This window comes from Puma concolor, chromosome C1 (assembly GCF_028749965.1).
Source record: "Puma concolor isolate L17-30 chromosome C1, mPumCon1.1.hap2, whole genome shotgun sequence".
NCBI classification, from domain to species: domain Eukaryota; kingdom Metazoa; phylum Chordata; class Mammalia; order Carnivora; family Felidae; genus Puma; species Puma concolor.
The window spans coordinates 94622503-94648969 of record NC_141674.1 but is presented as its reverse complement, the minus strand read 5'-3'; the positions used below and the strand labels follow the sequence as shown (position 1 = coordinate 94648969).

At 39.4% G+C, this 26467-nt stretch overlaps 1 protein-coding gene across 4 annotated transcripts in view; it reads left to right on the top strand.

Annotated features, from left to right (window-relative positions):
• The window catches only part of SLC16A4 (solute carrier family 16 member 4), a 36690-nt gene extending 11390 nt beyond the window's left edge, over positions 1-25300 (top strand). For 3 of the 4 annotated variants that reach the window (XM_086717793.1, XM_086717792.1, XM_086717794.1), the window contains 4 exons: positions 350-871; positions 3449-3660; positions 4669-4762; positions 24586-25300. In XM_086717793.1, the coding sequence (XP_086573919.1) occupies positions 350-871; positions 3449-3660; positions 4669-4762; positions 24586-24878 (1121 nt within the window). In that variant the 3' untranslated portion in view covers positions 24879-25300. Of the gene's footprint in view, positions 1-349; positions 872-3448; positions 3661-4668; positions 4763-13901; positions 15102-24585 lie in introns of those variants that run through there. The other variant, XM_025927814.2, reaches the window with a different exon arrangement.
• Positions 25301-26467: the final 1167 nt, after the last annotated feature.

Genomic DNA, 26467 nt, shown 5'->3' with positions numbered 1-26467 from the left:
GCGGTCGGTGAGTTCGAGCCCCGCGTCGGGCTCTGGGCTGATGGCTCAGAGCCTGGAGCCTGTTTCCGATTCTGTGTCTCCCTCTCTCTCTGCCCCTCCCCCATTCATGCTCTGTCTCTCTCTGTCCCAAAAATAAATAAATGTTGAAAAAAAAAATTTAAAAATGAAGTCAACAGATTTAGATACTTCAGTTAAATTTAGGGGACAAAGTAGTGTCTTCAGGAATTATTACACTATGACAGAATACATTTAGTGGTGGGGCCCCTTCTGAGCCTAAGAACACAGAGTACTGTGAAATGAGAGGGGTCATATTTAACTTAACTTCTCACTCTCTCTCTCCCCTATTTAGGTGCCCTTATACTACTTGGAGCACTTACACTGAATTTGGTGCCTTCCAGTATGCTCTTAAGACCCATCCATATTGCAAGCGAGAACAATTCTGATGTTAAAAATAGAGGTAGCCGCTTGTCTACAAGTAACCCAGGGGCAGTGTGTGAGACAGAAACGTCATCCTGCAATGAGACACAAGAGGTCACCACCATCAGGGACAGTGCTATGCAGAAGGCTGGACAACCTGGTCCAAGTTTAATAGTGTCACAAAATAAAAGCAAAGAGTTCAACAATGGGCCTGATGGAAACAGTGTGTTCCTAGTAACTAATGAAGACAGTTATGAGAAAGAGGCTATTTCACGGAGCTGTAAGCAAAACTTCTTCGACATTTCACTTTTTAAAAATCCCTTCTTCTACATATTTACCTGGTCTTTCCTCCTCAGTCAGTTGGCATATTTCATCCCTACTTTTCACCTGGTAGCCAGAGCCAAAACACTGGGGATTGACTTCATGGATGCCACCTTCCTCGTTTCGGTAGCTGGTAAGGAAGCATTACTTTAACCTCAAACTCAAAAGGAACTTAATTTTACAAGAAGTTACCAGATTTTATTTATAAACTAAAGAAAAGCGATGGTTTTTAAAGGAGTTGTGGGAGGGCCAGGGAAAAGGAAGTCTTTGGAGGCTGATGGGAGCACCTGGCGTATCCCTCCACAGACCTGTCACTGTACCTTACACACAGGCTCCCTATAGCAGATAGCGGCCCCCAAGCAAGGCTTGTTCATTTTTTTTTGTTTTTAATTTGAGGGTTGTTTTTTTTTAATGCTTATGTTTGAGAGACAGAGTGCGAGCGGGGGAGGGGCAGAGAGAGAGGGAGACACAGAATTGGAAGCAGGCTCCAGGCTCTGAGCTGTCAGCACAGAGCCTGATGCAGGGCTCGAACTCACGAACCGTGAGATCATGACCTGAGATGAAGTCGGACGCTTAATCAACTGGGCCACCCAGGCGCCCCCGTTAAATAATTGTTGGATAAATACTCGGTTTTAAAAAGCTGGTGCCCAGTGGCAACAGCCACTCCAGGAAGCCGGAAAACCATAGGCAGACAGCATAGGACACAGGTTGGTTCTGGAGTTCAGGGTTTTGCTCTGTATTTCCTACCTGTACAACCTTCAGCAAGTTAGTCGTGTTCCCTGTGCCTCAATTTCCTCATCTGTAATACAGTGATAATAGTACCTATCCTCATAAGGTCACCAGGATTGAACGAACAATGCATGTAGCATCTGAAATAGTTCCTGGCCCATCGTAAGCATTCAGTAATGTTCTATCAGTATGTGTAGCTAAGAACTTTTTCCCTTGAACTCACAGTAAGACAGATAAATATGTCTCTCAAGGCTAGTCACTAATGGGCTGGCTGATATTTAAAAAAAATTCGAGGGGCATCTCTGGGTGGTTCAGTCAGTTGAGCATCCGACTTTTGCTCAGGTCATGGTCTTGCAGCCTGTGGGTTCAAGCCCCGCACTGGGCTCTGCACTGGCAGTGCGGAGCCTGCTGGGGATTCTCTACCTCCCTCTCCGTGCCTCTCCCACTCACGCGCTCTCTCAAAGTAAATAAATAAACTTAAAAATTTTTAAATAAATTTGAATGTTAAGTTAAAAATGAAAACAATTGGGGCGCCTGGGTGGCTCAGTCGGTTAAGCGACCAACTTTGGCTCAGGTCATGATCTCACAGTTTGTGAGTTTGAGCCCCATGTCGGGCTCCGTGCTGGCAGCTCAGAGCCTGGAGCCTGCTTCAGATTCTGTGTCTTCCTGTCTCTCTGCCTCACCCCTGCTCACACTCTCTCTCAAAAATAAACATTAAAAAAAATGAAAACAATCATTTTAGTGTGTATTCATAAAAATGTAAGAAAACAAAATGCTTGCTTCAAAAGAGATGGGTCCTCTCAAAGGACCAAATAGAGAACTTAAGAAAATGAAAAGGAATGACATGGAACTGGATTGTTCTAAACATCTGGAAATTCTAAGTAGCTCAATATTAACTTTTCTCTTGCGAATTTCTTGAAAAGACTGCTTACCAAGTCCTTACAAAACTGACCATACCCCATTTCCAACTGCAAAGATACCTCACTTCAGTCAACTAAAGCTTGTGTACACAAGAAAAAGATACAAAGCTGAACTGCTTTTTTTCACTAAAATGTCTGGCAATCATCAATTTAGATCAGTTTAGGGCTATGCAACAAGACCAAAGAACCTAACATAAAGTTTCCATAGGTACCCTAGGAAATAACTGTAAGAACAGAAATGGAATAGTAGGATGCATTTTCTGTCCCGCTCCCCCTTTTTTTGTGGAACAATTCATGTCTAAAACCATAGGAAGAATTACAAGTACCAAACAACTGTAGCTTATGCTACTCTTTAGTGAAAATCTTTCATTATTTAACTGCTGCATTAGCTTATAATCGATAAAAACTAAGAATCGTCTATTATCATGCTACTGAATGGAAAATGTGGTTCTTAAATTTTATTCAAGATACACCATAGCTCCAATGTTCAAAATGACCACGCACTTCCAGATTTCCTAATTCCAAGTTAACATAATAACCTTTAGAGGAGGAATTAATTACCAAACCCTCATACACAATCATAATAAAGAGTCCCAACATCTATTTTTTTTTCAACATAAGACTTTATTATTTATAGTCTCCAGTCTTCCACCATATGACTTCCCCAGCACACTGACCAGAGAGTCTAGGAGTCTTTTAGAAAATTCACTCCCTCCCTTGCAGGACCTGAGGAAGGCCTCCTGAGCAAATGGTCCTCTGTAAGCAGGGATTCCCAGTCAGGAGGTATGAGCTTTCCAAATGCAATCAGGAAAAAAATACCTGAAGGGTCTTCCACCCAACTCTGAAGGAGGCTTTTTGGTATTTTATTGGATGTATTTGGAACAAGTACAGAAATGATAGAATCCATCGACAGACAAATGAGACCATTTTTCTCTCATATGTCCTAGCCTCAGGACGAAGCCATATTACTTTTAGGAAAGGAGGTCTAATGCAGCTACACTTCTCGAAGGGGCTAGGCAAATGGAATTAGGATTTCATAAGGTCTTTCAATGCTGTTCCAGGCATCACTGAGACAGTCAGTCAAATAGTCTCCGGATGGGTTGCTGATCAAGACTGGATCAAGAAGTATCATTACCACAAGTCTTACCTCATCCTCTGCGGTTTCACTAACCTGCTTGCTCCTCTGGCCACCACATTTCCACTACTTATGACCTATGCCATCTTCTTTGCCGTTTTTGCTGGTGGTTACCTGGCAATGGTACTTCCTGTACTGGTGAGCAGACACACTCATTAACACTGTTAAAGCATTCAGTAAAAACAAGCATTAATGATAACCTCCCCAAAGAGAATAGGTATTTTGTAGTAATTTTATAATTAAAAAAAAAAAAATCATATGCAAGGCTGAAGAAACCCTGCAGCTAGCTATATATCCTGCCCAGTGATTCATCTTACCTTTGGGGGAAGGGATGACGAGAGAATTACCTACATGGGACAAAAAAGAAATGAAAGCAAAAAAAGGATCAGTAGGATTCCACTTTGCTTCTCAGTGTCCCAGCATGTTAGGTCTGTGTTTACTGCTTCCCTAGGCTCTGGAAATTTCATTGGCTCCTTCTAAGACACCATCTTGAAGAGTTCCCTGAGAAAAACCTGGGGCTTCCTGACCAGTGTGACTTCTCTCTTGTTAAGACAAGTTCTGTGTACTTTACCAGGGACATTGTTTAACCACTCTCTACTTTTACCTCAAGCTGACATGAAGTCTTGGTCCCAAAAGGAATCGAAATTGTTCTTCTTGGAATCCCATGGATTCTTCTCAGAACTAGGTCCCGAATCTACTGCAACAGAATCCCAGGGAAACTTCTGGCCTGATATCAATATTAACATAAGGGCTGTAGGATATTATACTTATTCAAGAACCAAGCTTTCTAAAGCTGAAGTCAACCTGGGAAAACTGACTTCTTACAAACCAATGACTGGTATTTAGCCATAGGTGGATTCAGGAACACCCCTGTCTGCTTAGAATGTAAATACCATTTCCTAACAGAGAAGAGCTGTGACAGGAAATAAAGGTGCATCTGAGTCACCTCAAAGATCACAATGAAAACACTGCCTGCCTAGCACAACGACTCTTCCCTGTTTGCCTCAGCTTTTCTATAATGTCAAGGCAAAAAGCTATCCAAATCACCTTGGAAATCAACTGTTCATAGCATTTGTCCCTTTGTAGCCATAGTCTCCATAGAATTTCACCCTCAGTATGGCTAACACTGGATTCTTATCCCTACAGGTTGATCTGTCTGGGAGTTCTAGAATACACAGGTTCCTGGGACTTGCCGCTTTCTTTGCTGGGATGGCTGTCCTTTCTGGACCACCTATAGCAGGTAACAGCTTAGCTATATTCTGAGCAAACTTCAATAGCAATGAAAGAAAATGCTGACCCAAATGGTGACATGCAATGAATGGCAACATCAGGTTAAAAAACTGATGCTAACTCTCAGACTCCCATCACCAATCCAGAAGGATCTGAGGATTAATGCAATAGATAAGAACAGATTAATTTAGCAGTTTCTGACATTATCTTGGGAGTCTTAGAGCAAGGATTATGTGCTATGTTTACCTGCCTGGGGAGATAATCCAGATTTTTAGAAGATTCTCAAAGACCTATGATGCCTTAAAACAAACAAACAAACAAACAAACAAACAAACCACTAGCATCTTCTATCTGAGCAGGAGTCAATATGGAGCTCGAAGGTAGCAAGCGTGCCCCTTTTCTCTTCAGATGTAGCATACATACAGTTGTCCAGGGCTTCTCAGCATCTCTTATTTTCCAAGAGGGATGATGGAGGCCCTTCATATTCTATCTGTACCAAGCGCAGGAGGATACTTGGCCTACAGGCCAGAATCCCTGTGGAGAGGAGGTGGTAGGGCCACTGGTGAATATTAAATGCAAGTGCAGGAAAAATTTGGGACTTCTGATGATTTCAGTTAAAGACTGAATTATGATTTTATATGCACTTTTAACCCAAATGCACATTTTGTCCATTGCTTGCTGACCATCTAAGCCAAGACTATCAAAAGACTACTCAGAAATACTTCTAGGGAACAGACTTAAACTTTAGTATTTTACATACTACAGGTTCTCAACATGCTTAAATGTACAAATTGCTACAGCATTTCCAATTATCCACAGACAGGAATTCAGCTTCCTTTTACCTCCTTCAGTCCTGAAGTGAAATAGAAAAAAGATAGGATCTTGCCTCACTATGCTTTTTTTTAAAAACTAAGTTTTATAATGATATTACTTAGGTTTGCACCTAAATGTTAAGACCTGGAATAGGCAAATATCAAAAGGAAAAAATAGTATTAATAACAAAAAATTATTAACGGAAGAAAAAAAATGCACCATAGTCGGAGGTTCAATTTAGGTGTACCTAAAGGAAAAGTTTATACAAATACACAACCAACTCCTATTTGCATTTATGAGCACACCTCTGCCCGTGTGGTCTAGCTCAGTCTTTACCTCACACCTGGAAAGCAAGCTCGAATTTTAAAGTCAGGCTCAGAACTGTGATGTAGGGACCAGTATCAGAAGACTAAACACCAGAGATGCTTAGCAGAGCAGCTCTGTGGATAGTGTGCAGGTCAGCAAGCTAGAAAAAATGAAGCTCAAATATAGCTCACCGATGCACTTTTTTCAATCCTGACCCTTCTTCACAGGCCATCTCAGTGATGCCTTAAAACTTTCCAAGCCTTTTGGGCCCAAAGTATAAGAGGTAACAGATAACCGGGCACAGAGTATCGTACTCAAATGATAAAGGGATGTAACATGTTTAGAGATTTCATGTTTTATATGTTTTTGTACACATCTTAAAATGTTTAAAGAGTTCAATACACGATGGGGTGCCTGGGTGACTCAGTCCGTTAAGTGTCTGACTTCAGCTCAAGTCCTGATCTCATGGTTCGTGAGTTCAAGCCCTGCATCAGGCACTCTGCTGTCAACACAGAGCCCACTTTGGATCCTCTGTCCCCCTCTCTCGCTGCCCTCACTCCCGGGCTTGCTCTCTCACTCAAAAATAAACATTAAAAAAAAAAGTTCAATACATGAGAAGGCAAGGCAAGTTTTGTGAGGAGTTATTACTTGAAAGGGAAAAGTTATAGATATGTATGTGGGTCTTGAAATCAAATTGTATGGTCATGACCTTTAAAATTTTTTTAATGAAAAAGAACAGACTACAACAGAACAGATTAAAAAACAGTGTGCATCACTTTATTTTAAACTTTTAGTTCATACACACACACACACACACACACATCATATAAAATATAGGTGATGTAAAACACATTTCTTACTATCAATGAGTCAAAAAAATTTACAAGCCTTTTATTACCCAATGTCCATAATACCCTAGCACTATATGTGAGGAAAAGGACAGCTCATGAAAGAATTTTTACCCACTAATTCAGAAAATATTATTTAGGCAATCATAATTTTTTTTAATAAGTTCTACAAGATAGTCAAAGAAATCGATAAGGCTGTTGCTGACAGCTTATATACAGATTTTTAAATCTGGGAGTTGCTCACAGTATCTTAAACAAGATTATTATTATTATAATTAATATAAAATCCAGTCAAACTTCCTTCTCTGTAACATGATGTCTCACTGACTACGCTATGCCAACTAAGCATCTTGTTAAAGGGAGAAACTTCAGTTAAGTCTTTATTCCTGTAAGTCACTCCTCTGTGGAACGACAAGAGGATTTTACAAAAGCCATTAGACTTGTTCCTAACTCCTGAGTCCAGCACAAGGACCATAGAAAGAAGAGAAATGCTGATTTACATACAGATTTACTCAGCTCTCAACAGGTGTGGGCCATTGGCACTGTTGCCTGCAGCTTTAACTAAATCACAAGGCTTACTGGTTATAAAGTATTAAATTCTCAACCAAACTTAGATTCTCAGAACTGTAGGAGATTCTCATTTTGTACTTACCCAGATCTGTTATTATCAAATTGCAAAAGTTGAAATTCCTATAAAAGATTACAGGTATTTTAAAATTAGGAAGCTAGCAAACAGTAAAACTTTTCACAATAATCCTTAGTCAAAACGCTAGTTAAAAACTGTAACATCGACTATATGAACAATATTTTCTCCCTCCTGTATGGAAATGAAAGAGAAAAAAACAAGTTCGTCCGACAGAACATATTTTAAAAATTCAAGGAAAGAAAAAAAAGCATAAGAAACCCATAGAAATCATATGACTGAGTTAAAAAAATACTTTTAATAAATGTAAATGGAGCCTATGGGCAAGAAAACTATTTACAGACCTTCATTAACTGAATATGCGAAGAAACATAGTAGCAACAAAATCTGTACCATCTCCGATGAAAATAACTGACAGGGACTGAAATGGATCAAAGTTAAAAATCATGCCCCACCCCCACCCCCCCACACCACTTCTTCCGCCCCACACCCTCTCCTATTCCTTTTTAATACTCAGTTGACAAATTCAATGTTAGTTTAATAATATGATCTGCTTCAGACCAGGACAGTATTAGGGTCGCTCCAGGTTTCCTGACCTTGGGTGGTCAACAGACCTAAGTGCAGGTCAACTAACCCTGCTCTTCCAAACCCCACAATTATCTGTTGGTAAACAGTATCCAGAACTACAAGTTGGCCCAGACAGAAGTTTTGGAAGGTTGTGGAAAAGTAAAAAGTACTGGTATTTTAAAACCTTATTGTATTTCTAGTAGATCCCTGTTAACAAATATGAACCTGCAAAAAGTAATACAAATACAAAGATCAATCACTGAGCAAAGCATATAATCATATTCTCCAACGTACAAGCAGGAACGTGAAATTTTTCATCGTGTATCAGGCATTGGACCTGTGAGCTCAAAAATGCTAAAGGCTCAGTTTCACTTCAAAATAAAACCACCAAGGGCCCATATTAGCTGCCTATAAAATAAAACTGAATGCAGTTCCCTTCTCTTCCACGTGCCCCCCACTGCCACCTGATGAATCCCTCTATTATGCTAATATACATATTTTATGTATATTTAAACCAATCACAAATATCTGAGAAGTCCTTCAAACATCATAATTATTTGATTATAGCTTAGTACTCGTTCAATAATTATCAAGCAACTTATTAGCATAGCCTTCTCCTAGCTATGCTAGGAGGAACACAAAGCTATGGGGAACACAAAGAAAACAAAAATTCTCTTGGGGCGTCTAGCTGGCTCAGTGGATAGAGCCTGCGACCCTGATCTCAGAGTTGTAGGTTCGAGCCCCACGTTGGGTGTAGAGATTACTTAAAAATAAAATCTTAAAAAAACAAAAAAACACAAAAAAACAGACAAAGCCATTCTCTTAATGTTCTTCCACAACATATGGGGTCACGGTATAGCCATCACTTTGTCACATATACTTCCAGAACTTAATACTCAGGACAAGAGTCGAGAACCTCTAAAACTAAGAATTATTAGAATGTACATTCTTTCTCTACTTCATTAATTGAAAATTTGATTAAGTCACTATTACTTGGTTATAGTGCAAATTGGTTAACTCTTGTTTTCTTACCTTTGAACGAAGACATCCTGAGCTGTGTTATAATAAAAATGACCTTAAAAAAATACTGAAGCTTCACTCAGTTAAGTACGTATTTCACAAGTGATTTTTTCGACAAACTCAAAGAAAGTCACTTCTAACGCCAAACAGCTCTAAGTTGGTTGTACCCCAGAGTAAGTTAAAGTTAAGTAGTTCCTAACAGAGAAGTACATTTCTCTCCTGCTTTTGTCAACCTCACGCCTCACCAGAGAGGCCATGGAGGGAAACTGGTAATTTTATACTAACTCTTCATCTGTGTTTTATAAGAACAGACAATGGCTAAAATGGAAATTCATTCATCTAAGCTTGTCTCTGTGCCATTAACACAGATAAGTTCATTTCCTCATGAAATGGCACTTCCTATTTCTAGCCTATCTTCATTTCAGATATAACATGAAACAAATATTCCACCTGTTCCTCACTCCACCTTTCCTCAACCATGCCCTCTACAGTTTTATCATCTTGGCCTATAGTTGAAAATTTCTCTATGGCCTGAAATTTTATTTGGAAAACAAATAAAATGACTCCACTTTTTGATGTGCTGTAAATCCACTCTGCAGGTTAGGGTAGGTGGGGACAAGTAAGAAGGCAGAGCAAAGTTCTCTGTCCTCTAAACCCGGAGGAACATATCATTCCCTGAAGAAGCAAAAGAAAGTAATGTAAATCATTATTTATTCAGTGATTATTTTCCTCACAAACAACAAAGCCCCCAAGAATTGTACTTGGATTCAGTGTTCCTAAGATTGACGAATCCCTACAAAAACATCACAAATAAATTCCAAATAGCTCACTACTCTCGTTAAAAAGAGGGGATGGGTGGGGTAGTCTTTCCTTCACAAATATATTCCTTTACAAGGCCAAAAAAAAAAAAAAAAAAAAAAAATCAAGCTTCAAAATCCTAACACAGAGCATAATCCTTTTAATGAAACTCATAGCATAGAGCAAATACTTAAAGCACTGCCAGTAAATCTTACTGCAAACTTCTATCAAGGGGCCTTGAGAGAGCTCCTGTCTTCAAAGGCAGTGAGGTTTAAACTTGCTAAACCGTTTCCCAAGACTTTTCCCATCATGGCACATATAGAAAATGTTTATAACGGTACGCCCTAAGTAAAATGACAAGGCAGCTAATAGCCAGCAGTGGCTCCAGTGACTCCAGGGAGGACAAAAGATCATTGTACACCTTGGAAGTCTGCCACTATGCTGTAGCCCAACAGCTAGAAGTTCTGGTTCAAAACCCTCAAGTCACTCATGGAACTCTCAACCACTAATTTGAACCAGCATCAAGGAACTTGGGAATTAAGGGCCTTCTGGGTGTATTTCAAGTTTTAACAAGATGACCAATAATAAACTTACAACAGTAATCCTAATAAAGAGGATTCATAACTCGGTTCAACAATCAAGTTCTGAGCTATCAGAGGTACTTTTTAGACAGGATGGTAAACTCATTTTTAAACACGTATGGCTTTACCCATAAAATGATGAATAGTTTAAAAGTGTTGACATTAGGGGCGCCTGGGTGGCGCAGTCGGTTAAGCGTCCGACTTCAGCCAGGTCACGATCTCGCGGTCCGGGAGTTCGAGCCCCGCGTCGGGCTCTGGGCTGATGGCTCAGAGCCTGGAGCCTGTTTCCGATTCTGTGTCTCCCTCTCTCTCTGCCCCTCCCCCGTTCATGCTCTGTCTCTCTCTGTCCCAAAAATAAAATAAATAAACGTTGAAAAAAAAAAAATTTAAAAGTGTTGACATTAAAAAAATAGACAACCCTCTATTAAATATCAAGTTTCATATTGACTATAAAAAAACTAGTTTGCAGAACTGTTTATGGAAGCTGAGCCCTACCTTCTTAGTTGTTTTCAATTACAATTATCACAAGAAATATCGTTAGACATTCCTGCTTAAAATTAGGGTTGTAGCCATAGCCACATGAAAATAACATGGACTATAATTTTATCATGCATGAGAATCAACTGGGTGCCACCCATGATGAATTATGCTTAAGGAAAGCCAATGAATCTGCACGATTAACATGCATCTCAGGTGAATTCGAGGCAGGTAGTCCAGAAACACTGAGGAAATGCTTACAGGGCACTTCTTGGGTCTTAGGCAGTCGGTACCAGCTGCCAGGGTACTCCTCCTCCTGAGTGTTGGCTACATATGGCAATACTCAGCATGGAGCGGACACTTAGATGGACACACGCTCTCCTGGATTATGGCTGGTACATCATCTCATTTTTCTCTCTCATCCACAATGCTTTTTCTGTCCACAAAGCAGCCCAGTCTTTTGAATGTCAACTTAGGTGCTTACATATAAAACGATTAGAATACGATGGGTTCTGAATTACCAACGGTCATTTATTTTTTTTTAACGTGTATTTATTTTGAGAGGGGGAGGAGGGGCAGAGAGAGACAGGGAGAGAGAGAATCCCAAGCAGGCTCCGTGCTGTCAGCACGAAGCCCATGTGGGGCTCAATCCCAGGATTGTGACCCAAGCAGAAATCAGGAGTCAGACACTTAACTGACTGAGTCACCCAGGCGCCCCAACATTCTAACTTTAAATGTATTTTTACATGTGAAATGAAAGGCTTATTACCAGTTTTCTGGGATTTATAAAGACAACCACCATCACCACCCATTTTCACTATTTTCAGCTATGCCCTCCTGACTTTTTAGCAGCACTATCCACTTCCTTGTCTAAAAACTACTAGTCTTTTCTGGAGCATTTCTTCTACTGTCCCTATCTTATGCTTCGCAGGCTATGTATATACTGGTAAATCTGCTGTACTGGTGGGACTAAGCAAGAATGACAAGGGATAGGAAAGGGTCTGGGTACTTTCTACACTTCCTCCTTTCTAGAAATTTGAGCAGCTGGTCACCTACCTATTTCTCTCTTAGATATCTTTAGATATCTAAAGGTCAATCACAACCCACATAACACAAAGACTTGTCCTACTCCATTTCTCTCCATGCTTAACTCCAAGAAACATTTAAATGAGGTCACTGATCCAACAAGGAGTCAATAGGTAAAAAGCAAGCTAAAGTTAGCTGAATTTAAGAGGCTATAAAACATTCCATTCATTCATTATATCAGTTAACAGGAAACATAAAGCTAATGAAGCAAACAAAAAAATTATCTGTATCAAAACCAAATTAAAAAACAAACGACAGGAGATAAAGACACATACAATCAGACCAAAAAAAGAAAAGGGTATATGCTAACATTCAGTGAGAAACCATGTTACAAAATGAAAATCAGGGATGTCTGGCTGGCTGGGTCAGTACAGCATCTGACTCTTGATCTCAGGGCTGTGAGTTCAAGCCTCATGTTGCACATGGAGCCTACTTAAAATAATACGTAAGCCCTATGAGGGCAGATATTTTCATCTGGCATATAGCACCACAACTTCTTCAATAAATGATCAGAATAATAGCTTTAACTTTTTAAGGTTTTTTAGGATTAAAAGCCAATTTGCATCTACAAAGATAATATGCATATAGTATCTTAGAAAAGAAGTTCTCAGGGTGCCTGGGTGGCTCAGTCGGTTGGGCGTCCGACTTCAGCTCAGGTCATGATCTTGTGGTTTGTGAGTTCGAGCCCTGCATCAGGCTCTGTGCTGACAGCCCAGAGCCTGGAGCCTGCTTCAGATTCTGTGTCTCCCTATCTCTCGGCCCCTCCCCTGCACATGCTCTGTGTCTCTCAATAATAAATAAACATTAAAAAAAATTTTTTTTAACAACAACAACAACAACAACAAAATTAGAAAAGAAGTTCTCAGAGTGTGGTCAGTGGACACCCAGAGGTCCTGAGACCTTTAGGATGGCTAGGAGGTCAAAACTATCATAACAATACTAACACATTATTTGCCTTTCCATAGGGCTGACTTTTATAACAATGTTTGAAGGCCACACACAAACATTCTTGCCTTGCACATTCTTTGCCACCATACACAGTTTTTAAGAAAAGTGTTTCAGGGCACCTGGTGGCTCAGTCCGTTAAGCATCTCCCTCTTGATTTCAGCTCAGGTCATGATCTCATGGTTCATGAGTTTGAGCCCCACATCAGGGTCTGCACTGGCAGTGAGGAGCGTGCTTGAGATTCTTTCTCTCCCCTTCTCTCTACCTCTCCCGTGCTCACAGGCATGCATGCTCTCTCTCAAAATAAATAAATAGACATTAAAAAAGAAATTAAAAAAAAAGAAAGTGTTTCGTTTAAAAACGGCACATAATAGTATGTGCCATTAGCCAAATGGTGGACCCACCCATTCCTGATTAAACAGCATTTTGATTTCAGGGGGATTTATAGTCATCATTTAACCCACTTGACTAAATAGTCACTTCCTTTTCATATGCTCTCACAGCCTCCTGAACCTTCCCTTCATAGCCCTGATGGCACGTGTAACTCACGTGGTTAATACCCAACTCCCCACTAAACTGTACAGTCTGAGGGCAGGAACCATGTCTGTTTTGGCTTAATATCATTACCTTCTTCAACAACTGTTGGGAACATAGTAATTACTGAAATGTTTGTTCAGTGAGGGGAAACTTTTTTCAGCGAGGGTTCACTTTTTTCTTCAGGAAACAGTAGCAATTCACAATTGTTTTCTTTGTAAGAACAGTGACCTTCGAATAAGATTCATCATAAAATCAAACTGTAGGCATCCCTGAGTTTTCCTAATTTCCACTATAAGACAAGATGAGTTCTGGCTCCACAATGGCTTTCTTCCCACAGGGTTAAACCCCTAACTCAAGCGGAACAGATTTAACTTCATCAATCCAAAATATCAGGCAAGCAGCCTGACTTTCTGTTGGGTCACGATACCTACAAGTACAGGAGGCTTCTTCCCTCAATGAGCAGTATATGGCTGAGAATTACTAACTGAAAGGTTTGCTTTGCTAACAGAGATCATTCTTTCCTTCCAGGCTGGTTATATGATTACACCCAGACCTACACTGGCTCCTTCTACTTCTCTGGCACATGTTATCTCCTCTCTTCGGTCTCCTTTTTCTTTGTACCCTTGGCTGAGAGGTGGAAAAAACAGAGCCTGACCAGGAAGAGAAAGGACTGCAATGAAGCGAGAGCTTAACAAAACAAAATCTAAACAAAGAAGTCACTGGAACAGCAGCTTGGAAGAAAACAGTTTCCGGGGCGCCTGGTGGCTCAGTCGGTTAAGTGTTCAACTTTGGCTCAGGTCATGATCTCACAGTTCGTGAGTTCCAGCCCCGCGTCGGGCTCTGTGCTGACAGCTTGGAGCCTGGAACCTGTTTCAGATTCCGTGTCTCTCTCTGTCCCTCCTCTGCTCATGCTCTCTCTCAAAATATATAAACATGCATTTAAAAAATTAAAAAAAATAGTCTATATGGAAAAATTATTTAAAAAAAAGTTTCCTCATTTATAAAATGAGAAGGCAAACCAGACAGTTTTTAAGGTTCCTTTTTGCTTCAGCATTCTGAGCAATGTCTAACTGCTAGTAAGAGTAATAAACACTTAAACTAAGTCCTTTATTAGTATTTAATCAAATAGGCTAAACTCTTCATCAGTCAAAACAACTATCTTACGTATTAAATAAAAATCAGAATGTACTGTAATAATAAACTGACCAAACTCTCAACTGTGTCAGGGTAATTCAGTCACTAAAATATGTAAAGATGAAAAACCACTCTTGTTAGCTTAAAAAAGTGTTAAATGTAGGAGTGCCTGCCTGCGTGGCTCAGCTGGTTGGGCATCCGACTTCAGCTCCGGTCATGATTCTGCGATTCTGCTGTTTGTGGGTTCGAGCCCCGCATCGGGCTCTGTGCTGATGGCTCAAAGCCTGGAGCCTGTTTCGGATTCTGTGTCTCCCTCTCTCTCTGCTCCTCCCCCACTCCTGCTCTCTTTCTGTCTCTCAAAAATAAATAAACGTTAAAAAAAAAAAAAGTATTAAATGTAGCTACTGGTTGACTATGACTCTGAAATCTGAATGAATATTAAAACTTTATTTAGTGATTGGAATTGTATAACCCCCCCAAAAGCTTATTTCTCCTTATTGATTAGAAGTAATCTTTGTTTTCATTATATTTCCTAAATTTTCTGTGATGAATGTATATTGCTATGTAATAAAAAACAGAATTGCTAAAAACCTCCTTTATGTCAAAATCATTTGAATAGCATTCCTGCCTTTCCAAACAATATTACCTTTCACTACATCTAACTATCTAAAATATTCAAGGTAAATGATCTAGATGTGTCTTCAGAACTACAAGTTTTATATAATGGTTGAATAGGTAGCTTTTACTGGAAGATAGACTTAAACTAAAAGATGTTTCTTAAATATGGAATAAATATGTTACCTAGGTAATAACATTATTCAGACTAAGCAATACATGTGAATAGAGAGCCCTTCATTATTTGGGTGATTTTAAGAGGAAACAAAAAATCCTCGAGTTCTCTGTAACACCAAGCTCCCTTATAATCTCTTTCAGAACACTCTTGAAAACTATTGTTATTAAAAATAATTAAAATTAAACAAAATAATTAAAATTAATTAAAAATTATTATTCTAAACTTCCATTCACCTCTGCTTTAAAATATTATTTAATATTAATAATCATTTTAAACAACCGCCTCACTATAGAGAGAAAGACTAAACTGAAACCCTGGCTTTGACTCTAAAATACCATACCCTCTCAACTCCCTGTGTAGGCTTCTGTGAAAGCTTTGCATAGTCTCACCCTTCACAACCTGACTCACTCAAAGGCCACCTCCTCCGGAGACCTCCCCTAGCAGGAAGTCATTCTCTGGTCTGAATCCCAACTTTTTTTTTTTTTTTTTTTTGAGAGAGAGAGAGAGAGAGAGAGCGCGTGTGAGCTCGCACAAGCAGAGGAAGAGCAGGGACAGAGGGAGCTCCACATTGTCAGCGCAGAGCCCGACGCAGGGCTGGAACCCACGAACCATGAGATGATGACCTGAGCTGAAGTCACACACTTAATTGACTGAGCCACCCAGGTGTCCCCCCATCTACCTTTTAACAGAGTACTACATGAGCTTACATGTCGCTCCACCATTAAATCTGCAAGATCAACAAGCTGGATGGTGTTCTACTGATCTTTGTATGCCCAGCATAAACTTTGGAACCAAATTAATCTAGGTTCAAATCTCAGTTATCTTAAAAACAGTAGTTAGTCCTATTTAAAACCTAGGTTTTAGGAGCACCTGGGTGGATCGGTCGGTTAAGCATCCCTTCAGCTCAAGTCATGAGCTCACGGTTCGTGGGTTCGAGCCCCATGTCTGCTTGGGATTCTCTTTCTCCCTCTCTCTCTGCCCCTCCCCTTGCTCTGTCTCTCTCTCTCAAAATAAATGAATAAACTTAAAAAAATTGTTTTTTAAACCTAGGTTTTACATTTATTTTTTTTAATTTATTTTATTTATCTTTTTAATGTTTTTATTTATTTTTGAGACAGAGAGAGAGAGCATGAGCAGGGGAGGGACAGAGAGAGAGCAAGACACAGAATCTGAAGCAGGCTCCAGGCTCCGAGCTGTCGGCACAGAGCCTGATGCAGGGCTCGAACTCACAGACTGTGAGATCATGACCTGAGCCGAAGTCGGACGCTCAACCGACTGAGCCACCCAGACGCCCCTAGGTTTTACATTTAGACATAAATGTCTAACATTATCTTTCTATTTTAGACATAAGACAGTATGAAAAAAACAAACACTACCCTGCTTACACACACAAACAGCAAAAACAGTTAATAAATTCCCACTCTTGTTGCCTGTTGCCATATCACCTCATGAAGGTTATCAACCTGGGTGCCACTTTTATCCTCCATACATGAGGTTAACAGCACTAACCCACCTCACAGATACACTCTAAGGCCTAAATGAAAATACACCCGTACTATGCAAAATAACCCTCATACACAGTAGCCGCAAATTTCCTTTCTTCTTTCTACATCCAAACAGAAGCTAAATAAATCAGTGATTTATTAGGCACCACACTCATCCATCCCCCTTTCTCTTGTAAGCAATAATTTTCTCAAAAGAGACTTTACCTAGGACAATGAGATTCCTTCCTCCTATGAAAGCAGACTGTACATTTTAAGTAGGACCAACTGAAGAATTCCAAGTTGAATACCGACTTGAACAAACTTTATGAATCTTATGCAACAGAGCAACTCTTCACCCTGCTCAAACCTGGGTGGTGTGCAGGGGCGCCTGGGTGGCTCAGTCGGTAAAGCGTTGAACTTTGGCTCGGGTCATGATCTCCCGGTTTGTGAGTTCCAGCCCCGCGTCGGGCTCTATGCTGAGCTCAGAGCCTGGAACCTGCTTTGGATTCTCTATCTCCCCCTCTCTCTGCCCCTCCCATGCTCATGCTCTGTCTCTCAATAATAAGTAAAAACGTTAAGAAAAAAAATTTTAAACCTGGGTGGTGTGGATTAAAAAGTCTGATTTCCTAGGCTACAAGACGTTAAAGACAGCTATAATTAATGTAGTCCTTGTTTTAACAACTAACTTATGATGTTCCTATTCATTTATTACTTTTCTTGGACAATATTCTAAGATGTCACCACGTCTCTTAAGAATCCGTAACCTAGAAATACTACTATCCCAGAGTTTTAAGAAAAGCAAAAACAGTTCACTGGTCTTCTTTTCCCTTCCCCTTCAAGAGATCCCTAGGAGACAAAGAGGAAACAAATATTAAATTAGGATACACAGCTGTGTGTGTGGAGTGGTAGGGTGGTGAACAACTTTATTTCAACATCCAATGTATACTACTTACTGGGTGAGGCACATTTTATATATTATTGTATTTAATCTTCACCACCTTTAGAAGCAGATACTAGGATGCCCATCTTACCAATCAGTAAGGCTTAAAGTCAAATTAAGCACCCAGTAAACACTGGAGTCACAATTCAAACAGACTGACAAGAAACCCTACGCTTTCCTCTTTAGATCACCCTGACTTTTTGGCAGTACACAAAATCATGAAGTTAATTTAACTGAAAGCAGTTATCTTATAATAAATTTATTCTAACTCAAATCGGCATAAAATGTTATCATATGTCGACTGAAATGGAAAGGAGAATGCAAAGTACCTAAGAACCAGAAAAGATTAAAGCCACAAAAGACAATTTGCTACGGTGCAGTAAAAATGTAGTTGTTATGATAATTAACATTTTTAGGTCTTCTAATATTCACCGAATCTTAAGCAAAGAAGGTAATGCCTGAGTATAGGCCACCTGTAGTTTCTCAATACTAAAATATTAGTCGCCATGTTCATAAATTGTAAGCCTTGACATATATATAGATTTTTTTATTTAGTAGAGCTATGACAACTTGAACGTAAAAGTTCAGTGTACTTTCCTCTCAGCTACGTATTGGCTTAAAACTGTTAAGATGCCACCCCTTGCAGCTCTAACTCTAAGAAATGCCATACTAACAATGTAAAAGAAGGAATTTTCTACATATGTTCATCACTAAGGATGATTTCTAATACTAAAACTCTAGTTTTTCTACTAAAACTCTAATACTAAAACTCTAGTCACGGTACCTTTAACTTTTTAAAGTTCTTTCCTACCTAATACCTCATTATCATCGAGTCAAGCCTTTAAGGAAGTTGGGTAGGTATTATTATTCTATTTTATACTGAAGGAACAAAAAGCAAATTAAGACCAAGTAGGGGTGCCTACTTGGGTGGCTCAGGCGGTTAAGCGTCTGACTTCGGCTCAGGTCATGATCTCACGGTTTGTGAGTTCAAGCCCCACATCGGGCTCTGTGCTGACAGCTCGGAGCCTGGAGCCGGCTTCAGATTGTCTCCCTCTGTCTCTGCCCCTAACCCACCTGCATTCTGTCTCTGTCTCTCTCAAATATAAATAAACATTAAAAAAAAAATTAAAAAGAAAATTAAGACCAAGTTATTTGCCTAAAGTTACAAAGTTAGTCCTTCACAGGGCCAACTCTGAAACCTAATTACCAGTGTTGATGAGATCATGGTCCCTGGCTTTCCTTCTTTAAGGATTCTCTGGAGGTTATGGGGCACCTGGGTGGTTCAGTCAGTTAAGCGTCCGACTTCGGCTCAGGTCATGATCTCACAGTTCGTGAGTTCAAGCCCCGCGTCAGGCTCTGTGCTGTCAGCTCAGAGCCTGGAGCCTGCTTTGGATTCCCTCACCATTCTCCGCCCATTCTCTGTTTCTCTCTCTCAAAAATAAACAAACATTAGGGGTGTCTGGGTGGCTTAGTCGGTTGGGTGTCCGACTTCTGCTCAGGTCCTGAGCTCACAGTTTCTGGGTTTGGGCCCCACATAAGGCTGCTTGGGATTCTGTGCCCCCCCCCCCCCCCCCCCCGTTCATGCTCTGTCTCTCTCTCTCAAAAAATAAACATAAAAAAAAAAAAAAAAAGATTCTCTGGAGGCTAAAATTTAATAAAAGCTACAACTAAACTTAAATGGACCAAAATGATAATTTTGCAATATTTTTCAAATAATCTAGGTATATTAATATATAGGACGCTATGTTTACAAAAATTAGTTTACTTAATGAACTTGTCCAGTTGTAAAATCAACTATTTCCATGAGAAAAAACACACAATGTATTAATATTTTAGTTATTTTTAAGCAAGACATAATACAAAACATGGACAATGGTTTCTCTGAAATCTTCAATATAAAACCAAAGCCCAAAACTTTCTAAAAACCTTAAGTGTGTTTCTCTTATGCCGAAACCAACTGGTAGGAGGCTTTATGTCTACATATCTGCCTACTTATTTCTCACAAATATCTACCCAATTGTCTCAGATTTATGCCTAAGATATTAACATATACACAAATGCAAAATAACAAAAGTGGTTGGAATCAACTTCTAAATAAATCAGTTAAAGTTCATGTTTTATTTCTGAGAGGTAAGCTGCCATTACCTGGGATCACTGAGGCAAATGACAACCATTTCTTAAAGAAAAAAAAAAGAACCTAATCCATGGCAACATTCCAACAGAAACTAATATACTGTGGAATCTCCTCTATACACAATAATGATGAATAGTAAGTTAGTGAGGCCTTTTTAGGGATACAGAGAATAAACTAAGACAGGGTAACCAACTGTCTGGGTTTGGCTGGAAATGAGGGAGGTTCCTGGGTCACGGGACTTTCAGTTTTAAAACCAGGATGAGTTGGCCACCTTTACTAAGGGGTAAAGAACACATCTGGATGTTTAGATGGTTGATAGCACACAGCTAAAACCTGAAGTTTTTTTCCTAGCCGCCCTCTCCCCGTCCCCCCAAAATCACAAATTCAATTCTATTTTTTACCTCATTCAAGCCCCAGCGAGCAAACAGAAACACGATACACATTAGTAGTTAAAGAAGGGAGGCGTACATTTTTCATGAGAATCTACTCTCGGCCATGAACCGACCAGGCACTTGGAAGTGAGAGAAGACTTCCAGCTTTCACTTCTACAATTTTCATAGAACTGACGATTTGAGCTGAAATCAAGCCAAGAGGTCCCACTCTTTGCTACGTGTCAACCAACATCGTTGCTGTTTCAGCAGGGAAGAGAAGTCTACCCCTTAAGAGAAATATGTCAGGACCAAGGAAATGAGATAGATACGTTTTAAAGGGCAAGAGCCAATACGGCCTTCTTTCCAATATCTCAAAGCTAGTCCGAGTTTAGTATACATTATCTACATACACCAACCTGTAGATCGGAGTGTATCACACTTGATTACACAATTTCAAGCCTAAATGCCCCAGCTGTGTATCACAGCCCTCTGAAGCCATAGCAGTAAGATGACTCACCAACTGGCAGGTGTCTTAGGGTCTACAAATAATGGATGTCTGCCTGGATGAGAACAAATGTATGTGCCCAACAGACGACCTCATCCTGCTTGGCAAAGAGAGGAGAGAAACTAAAAAACTGGTCAGTAGTACTGTACTTGTTTTATAACGGAAAAAACCAGACTTAGCTCAAAAGAAGAGACTTGTAATTCATGCAGACTTTTAAAATGTCCTCTGTACATACTTCATATTCCAAAATTTTCACTTACCAGAAAGGTACAATAGAATAAGATCTAAGAGGATAAAAATCAGCTTTATAACCCCCAAATTAGAAACAAGTGAAAGTGAGAATTATCAGACTGAGTTCACTGTTTCAAGAAATGTGAAGTCAGAGTCACCAGAAAAATAAATCCATATTTAAACCCTCCTACTATATTTAATGACCTGATGTCAGTTTCCACTCAAGTGAAAATTAGTAGCTCATGTTTGAGTTCTAGTTCACTGATGTAGGTCTTTATGTGGAAACTGACACCATGCCAGTTAATAAGATATGGGTTTATAAATATGGAGTTTGAAAGAAACTTACCCTTTCCCTTTGTGCAGCTCTGACTTCCAACCCAGTTTCTATAGAAACAGGAGGACAAGTGCCAGTGCCAGAAGTCTGCCAATTAGAACTCATCTTTTAGTTGCTGAATAATAAAGCCGTATCCCAAAGTCGGCTATAGGTTTTTGATTGTCAGTAGTTCCTAAAAAGAAACCCAGGAGGAAAAAAAGATGTTTAACCAATTATTGTACTTAGAAATGCTCCCTCCTTTAAACTTGGCTATTAAAAAAAGCAGAGGAGGCTGATCCAATACCATATATGTTTAAAAACATTATTTATTAGAGCTTCAGACACTTCTAAACTTAAGGAGCACCAACAGAAGAAAAGGTGTCTTGGTGAATGTTTTTTTTAGAATTTTCTATCATAAAAATCTACACATTAAAAATCATTCCTGTATCAAAATTGATATATTGCAATTTAGAGTATTCTCTGAACATTCATACCAGGCCATTCCCTGTAATATATAAATCTTAATATTTATTGTGTTATTTATCACTGTGATTAATATGAATTAAGAGCTTGATTCTTGTTGCTATGTGAGGACAACCAACTTATGAAGTTACTATCACGCTACAATTAAAAAAACAAAGGCAATCAGAATTTACTCTCAATCCTTTCCACATCCATTCCCCTAGAAAGATCTAAACCTACTTCTACCAAATATTCTAATGTGTGGGGCACCTATCAGCAAACAGTGTCTCAAGTATCCTCACCATTATCTGTAAAAAATAACACAATGAAAAAATATCTCACAATGAAGAGTGGACTAGAACGGAACAGGAAGGAAGAAAAAAACACATAAGCGTAACAAAATAAGCAAGAGCCAACCAAGACAGGCAATAGCAACCCTCCCCGTCTAGGTGACAGAAACCTCTGGTAATTTTCTGTCACCAGAAGCTCACTACCTAAGAACTCTTTGTTCCTACTTGTTGGAAATATTTTCTAAATGCTTTAAAGTGAATGTCACGGACTATCTGAAAATGTCACTGAAATCTGAAAATCTTATGTATGAGGTATAAGATTCTAAACATCCATTTTTATTACAGAGAATATGTATGTATCTACAACTTAAGCAGCTTTTCTTGAACTTTAAAGTACATACGAATTACCTAGGGATCTCATCCCATGCAATGGGTCAGGGTGAGACCCTGTAATTCTTTATACTTCTAACAAGTTTCCAGGTGATGCTAATGGCTGCTGGTCCGAGGTCCACACTATCAATAGTAAGGCTACACTCTGAAAGTTTTGGGTTTTGATTTTCAAACAGTGCTTAAGAGGTTGATCGTACGTGTTTGTACGTATGCTTATGACCTGTCTCTAGGGCAACAGATCTTAACCCTGGCTACACATTAGAATCATTTGGGGCACTTAAAACAAAAATATAATACCGGGACCTTGGCAGAATCCCACTCCACCTAGATCAATGTAAATGAATCTGAGAGAGGAATTTCCAGGTTATTAGTATCAAGAAGTTCCTTAGATGATACTAATGTACAGCCAGGTTTGAAACCTCTGCTGTAGAATGCAGAAAAATTCCAGTCAAGGAGTCTTTGTTTACCGAAGTATTTCTGATATAAAGAATATACACAAACTAGATGCCTATCCTGGAAGCAAGGTAAAACTACTGACAGTCAATTTCTATATGCTAACATACAAATTTTACGGAACACCAATTTCCCCAATATGCATTAAAATATGTAATTAAAAATATGTATGTACATAGCACCTGAGAGTATTAATTTTTCCTGTAATGATAGTTCTACTCTGGACATATATGTAATAACGTGCTTATGCACTCAACTTTTTCATTAAGTCCTTCTTTTGAGAAAAGAATTGTTGGTCACCTGAGAAAGGTCATATACCAATTCAGCACTTAAAACCTGAATACACATTTATACCTGGTTTGCACAGGGTGACAGCCATTCCACAAGAAGACCCACTAAATCGCTATTTAGCATGGAAGTCTGGGTTCATACCACTAGAAAGCTTGCAAGTTATGAAATATAGGAAGCATAGTCAGGGTGTTATAGCAGAAACTATACATGACCACAGTGGAAACTCTCCTGACAATAGCAGAAAGAAAAAAAAAAGACACGTTGAGAAAATAAGGATGGACTAGGAAGAAGACTGCCCTCAAATCTCAGGGTGGCCAGCAATTATGAGCCTGAGAAGAAATAAATCTCTACTATGCTTATTTAAATAAAAGAACACTGCTGAATCTCTGAACAAGGACAGTTTCAGTCTTAAAGTGAATCTGAAATGCTAATTTATCACTGGAGGAAATATCTTGGACTTGTAAATAGTTGAAAGATTTCCTATTTTGAATTACTTATATGTTTGTCTTCAATTGGCGTAGCGAATTACTTCTTCAAATACTTGGGTACCTCTTGTATGTATACATACCAGGCATTATTCTAGATTTTGGGACTAGGTGAAGGATAGTTGTGTTACTTTCCTGAGACTGGTAGTCAAATCTTGATCAAGTCACATCACTCTGCCTCCTTGAAACTTTCAATGGCTTTCTACTACATTCAGCATTTGTCCTTGGCAACTGGCCCTGACTTACTCTATCTCCCTTCTTCCATCAGAATGTCAGCTCCATGAGAAAAATTTGTTTTCTTTACCAATATACTCCCAAGATCTACAATAACTCCTGGTACATAACAGATACCTAAATATTGGAAGAATTAGCCATACTAACTGAAGACAAACCCAGTTTAGATAATGCAAAATAGGAAATCTTGCAACCACTTAGAAATCAAAGATACACTCAACTTTATCTATAATTCCATTCTGTCTCAATCCTGTTAGTAACCTAGTTAGGAGGTAGCAGATATAGGTGTGGTTCATTCATGGAAAGCAACTTGCACATGTACATGCACGTATATATTCATATCCTAGAGTCACTTTCGATTTTAATTTCAGACAGACTACAGTCACGTTATTTTTAGATTAACATCTGAAAACTCAAGAATATCCCAATCAGTTCCTGGCTCTGTATCCAACAACCAACTCACAAAACTTTTCTCGTATCCCTTTAGCATTTCATAAACTGAACAGTGGCCCTTCTCACAGACTGTTATGAGGCAAAATTACATACTAAGCTGGATTGAATTCCTTGGAGAAATAATTACAGGACTATAAAACTGTGACTTAAGTGACAATTTTCAGTGATAAATTCCATGGCATTTGCAGTTTCACTCTGCTTGTCTCTGTAACAGCTTTGAATTTATCTTCTGCAAATTCCTTCTTTCAGCCTCAGAGACAGAAAGAACATTATTCTGGCTCTTTCAGCTGGGATTCTTTTCCACACCGTCTCCCCTTCCCATGCCTTATATACGACATTACTCCAAGTTTATACGTCAGCACTCTACTCTCTGGGGGCCAGTGATGCTCAACACGTGGCCAACGACCACGGACTACATCAGAATTACCTGGGAAGCCTGTAGAGGAACAAAGACTCCGGGGCCGTGCCAGCCCGAACAAATCCCAGAGTGCCTGGGGTTGGAGCCAAGGGCCTGCATGTTTCCCAAGAACCACAAATGTTGATACACTCTACAGTTTGAAACCCGCCCAGACATCTTCTCAAGTTTGCAGCTTTACCCATCCCAGCCTCCAGAAAAAAGTAGCAAGGCAGGTATGGCAAGACGGCGACCAAGAACCCTAGCTGGGACCAAGGCCTGGCTAGAACCCTGGCTCCATCAACCACTAGCTGTCAGAGTATGGTCTGTGGTGAGACTTACAGGAGACAATGTGTGCACAGGACCTGGCAGAATGTTTGGCTTAAAGTGGGTATTTAACAAATGACTGCTGTTATTAGTACCGTCACTTTCTGTCAACATGCCTCAACCTGATTATGCGTCCTCACTTCCCACCTTGCTCAAACTGCCTTGCGTTTCAGGATTCCCTATTTCTGTTGTTCCAACCATTTTACAAGTTGCCCAGGCTGCAGCCTGCTCAACTTTTCCAGTGACCAAGAGGACCAAGCTGCCTGACATCTCAAGCCCTACCTCCCTCACCATGCCACATCCTTCTCCAACTAACAAAATTATTTTGTAAAGTTTTTCTTCACGATCGCAGCTTCAAGTAACCTGTTCATGTGCTCATCCACACACCCTTATCTCCTATAAAAATCCACTGGCAATTAATCAAATACTGGCCTGTGACAGCTCTTCTGTAATTGTCTTAAACTGTGAACTTCTCCCCTGATATTTCACCATTTACTTGTTTTTATATTGTAATTACAGTATAAGCTGCTAACACAGGTAGAGACTATTTGATACTTTCATCTATATGCTCAGCACTTCACTTGTTAACATGCGGTCAGCATTCAAAGGATTATACAGAAACTCTACCCGAATGCTTAATTTTAAGCATTTGAGTAGAAGAAGCATGTTAAGTAATTTGACCTCAAGGTCAAAATCTTTTCTTGGCTGCTAAGGACAATCTTGTCTGAGGTTTGGAGGAATTCTGTTATACAACGAATTGCTTAAGGAGAGGAAACTGGAATGGGAGGGAGATGGAGGTAGTGGTCAGATAAGCCATAATCAGATATCCTATTGGAAAAAGAAAACTAGATGCTGCCACGAGCCATAAGCATTAAATTTACCACCTCAAACAGCCTGTAAACAATAATGTGACTTAAGCTACAGAAGTGGCACTTTACAAAACCTAAGTTGTTATTACTAAAGTCACAGTACTCCCTATTTTCAATTTTAATACAGCCAGGCTCTTCAAAATGAGCACAAGTCAATTCAGAGGTGTTACTGGAATTATTTCCTTTACAGTAGAATCCTAAATTTAGACCATATGGAAGACACTGGAAAAGCACACAAATAATTCAAAAGGGCAGGTCTCAATTTATAAAACCAGAACTCTAGATCTAACACTCAGCCCAATTAATAATTTTTTGTTCACGGTGCAGCCAGAAACAAAATGATTTCATGCGTAGTTTCAAAAGATTGTCATGCTGTGTACCTTCCCATTTTGCATGATATGATCTCATATACAAATAAACAAATGTTCTATTTGTAACATTTCTTCTTGTTCTTGAGATGAAACCCAAGACCTTAGAAAGATAACCAAACATGCAGAAAGAGTATTAACATAATCTTCCTTAAACCATTACAGTGACTTAA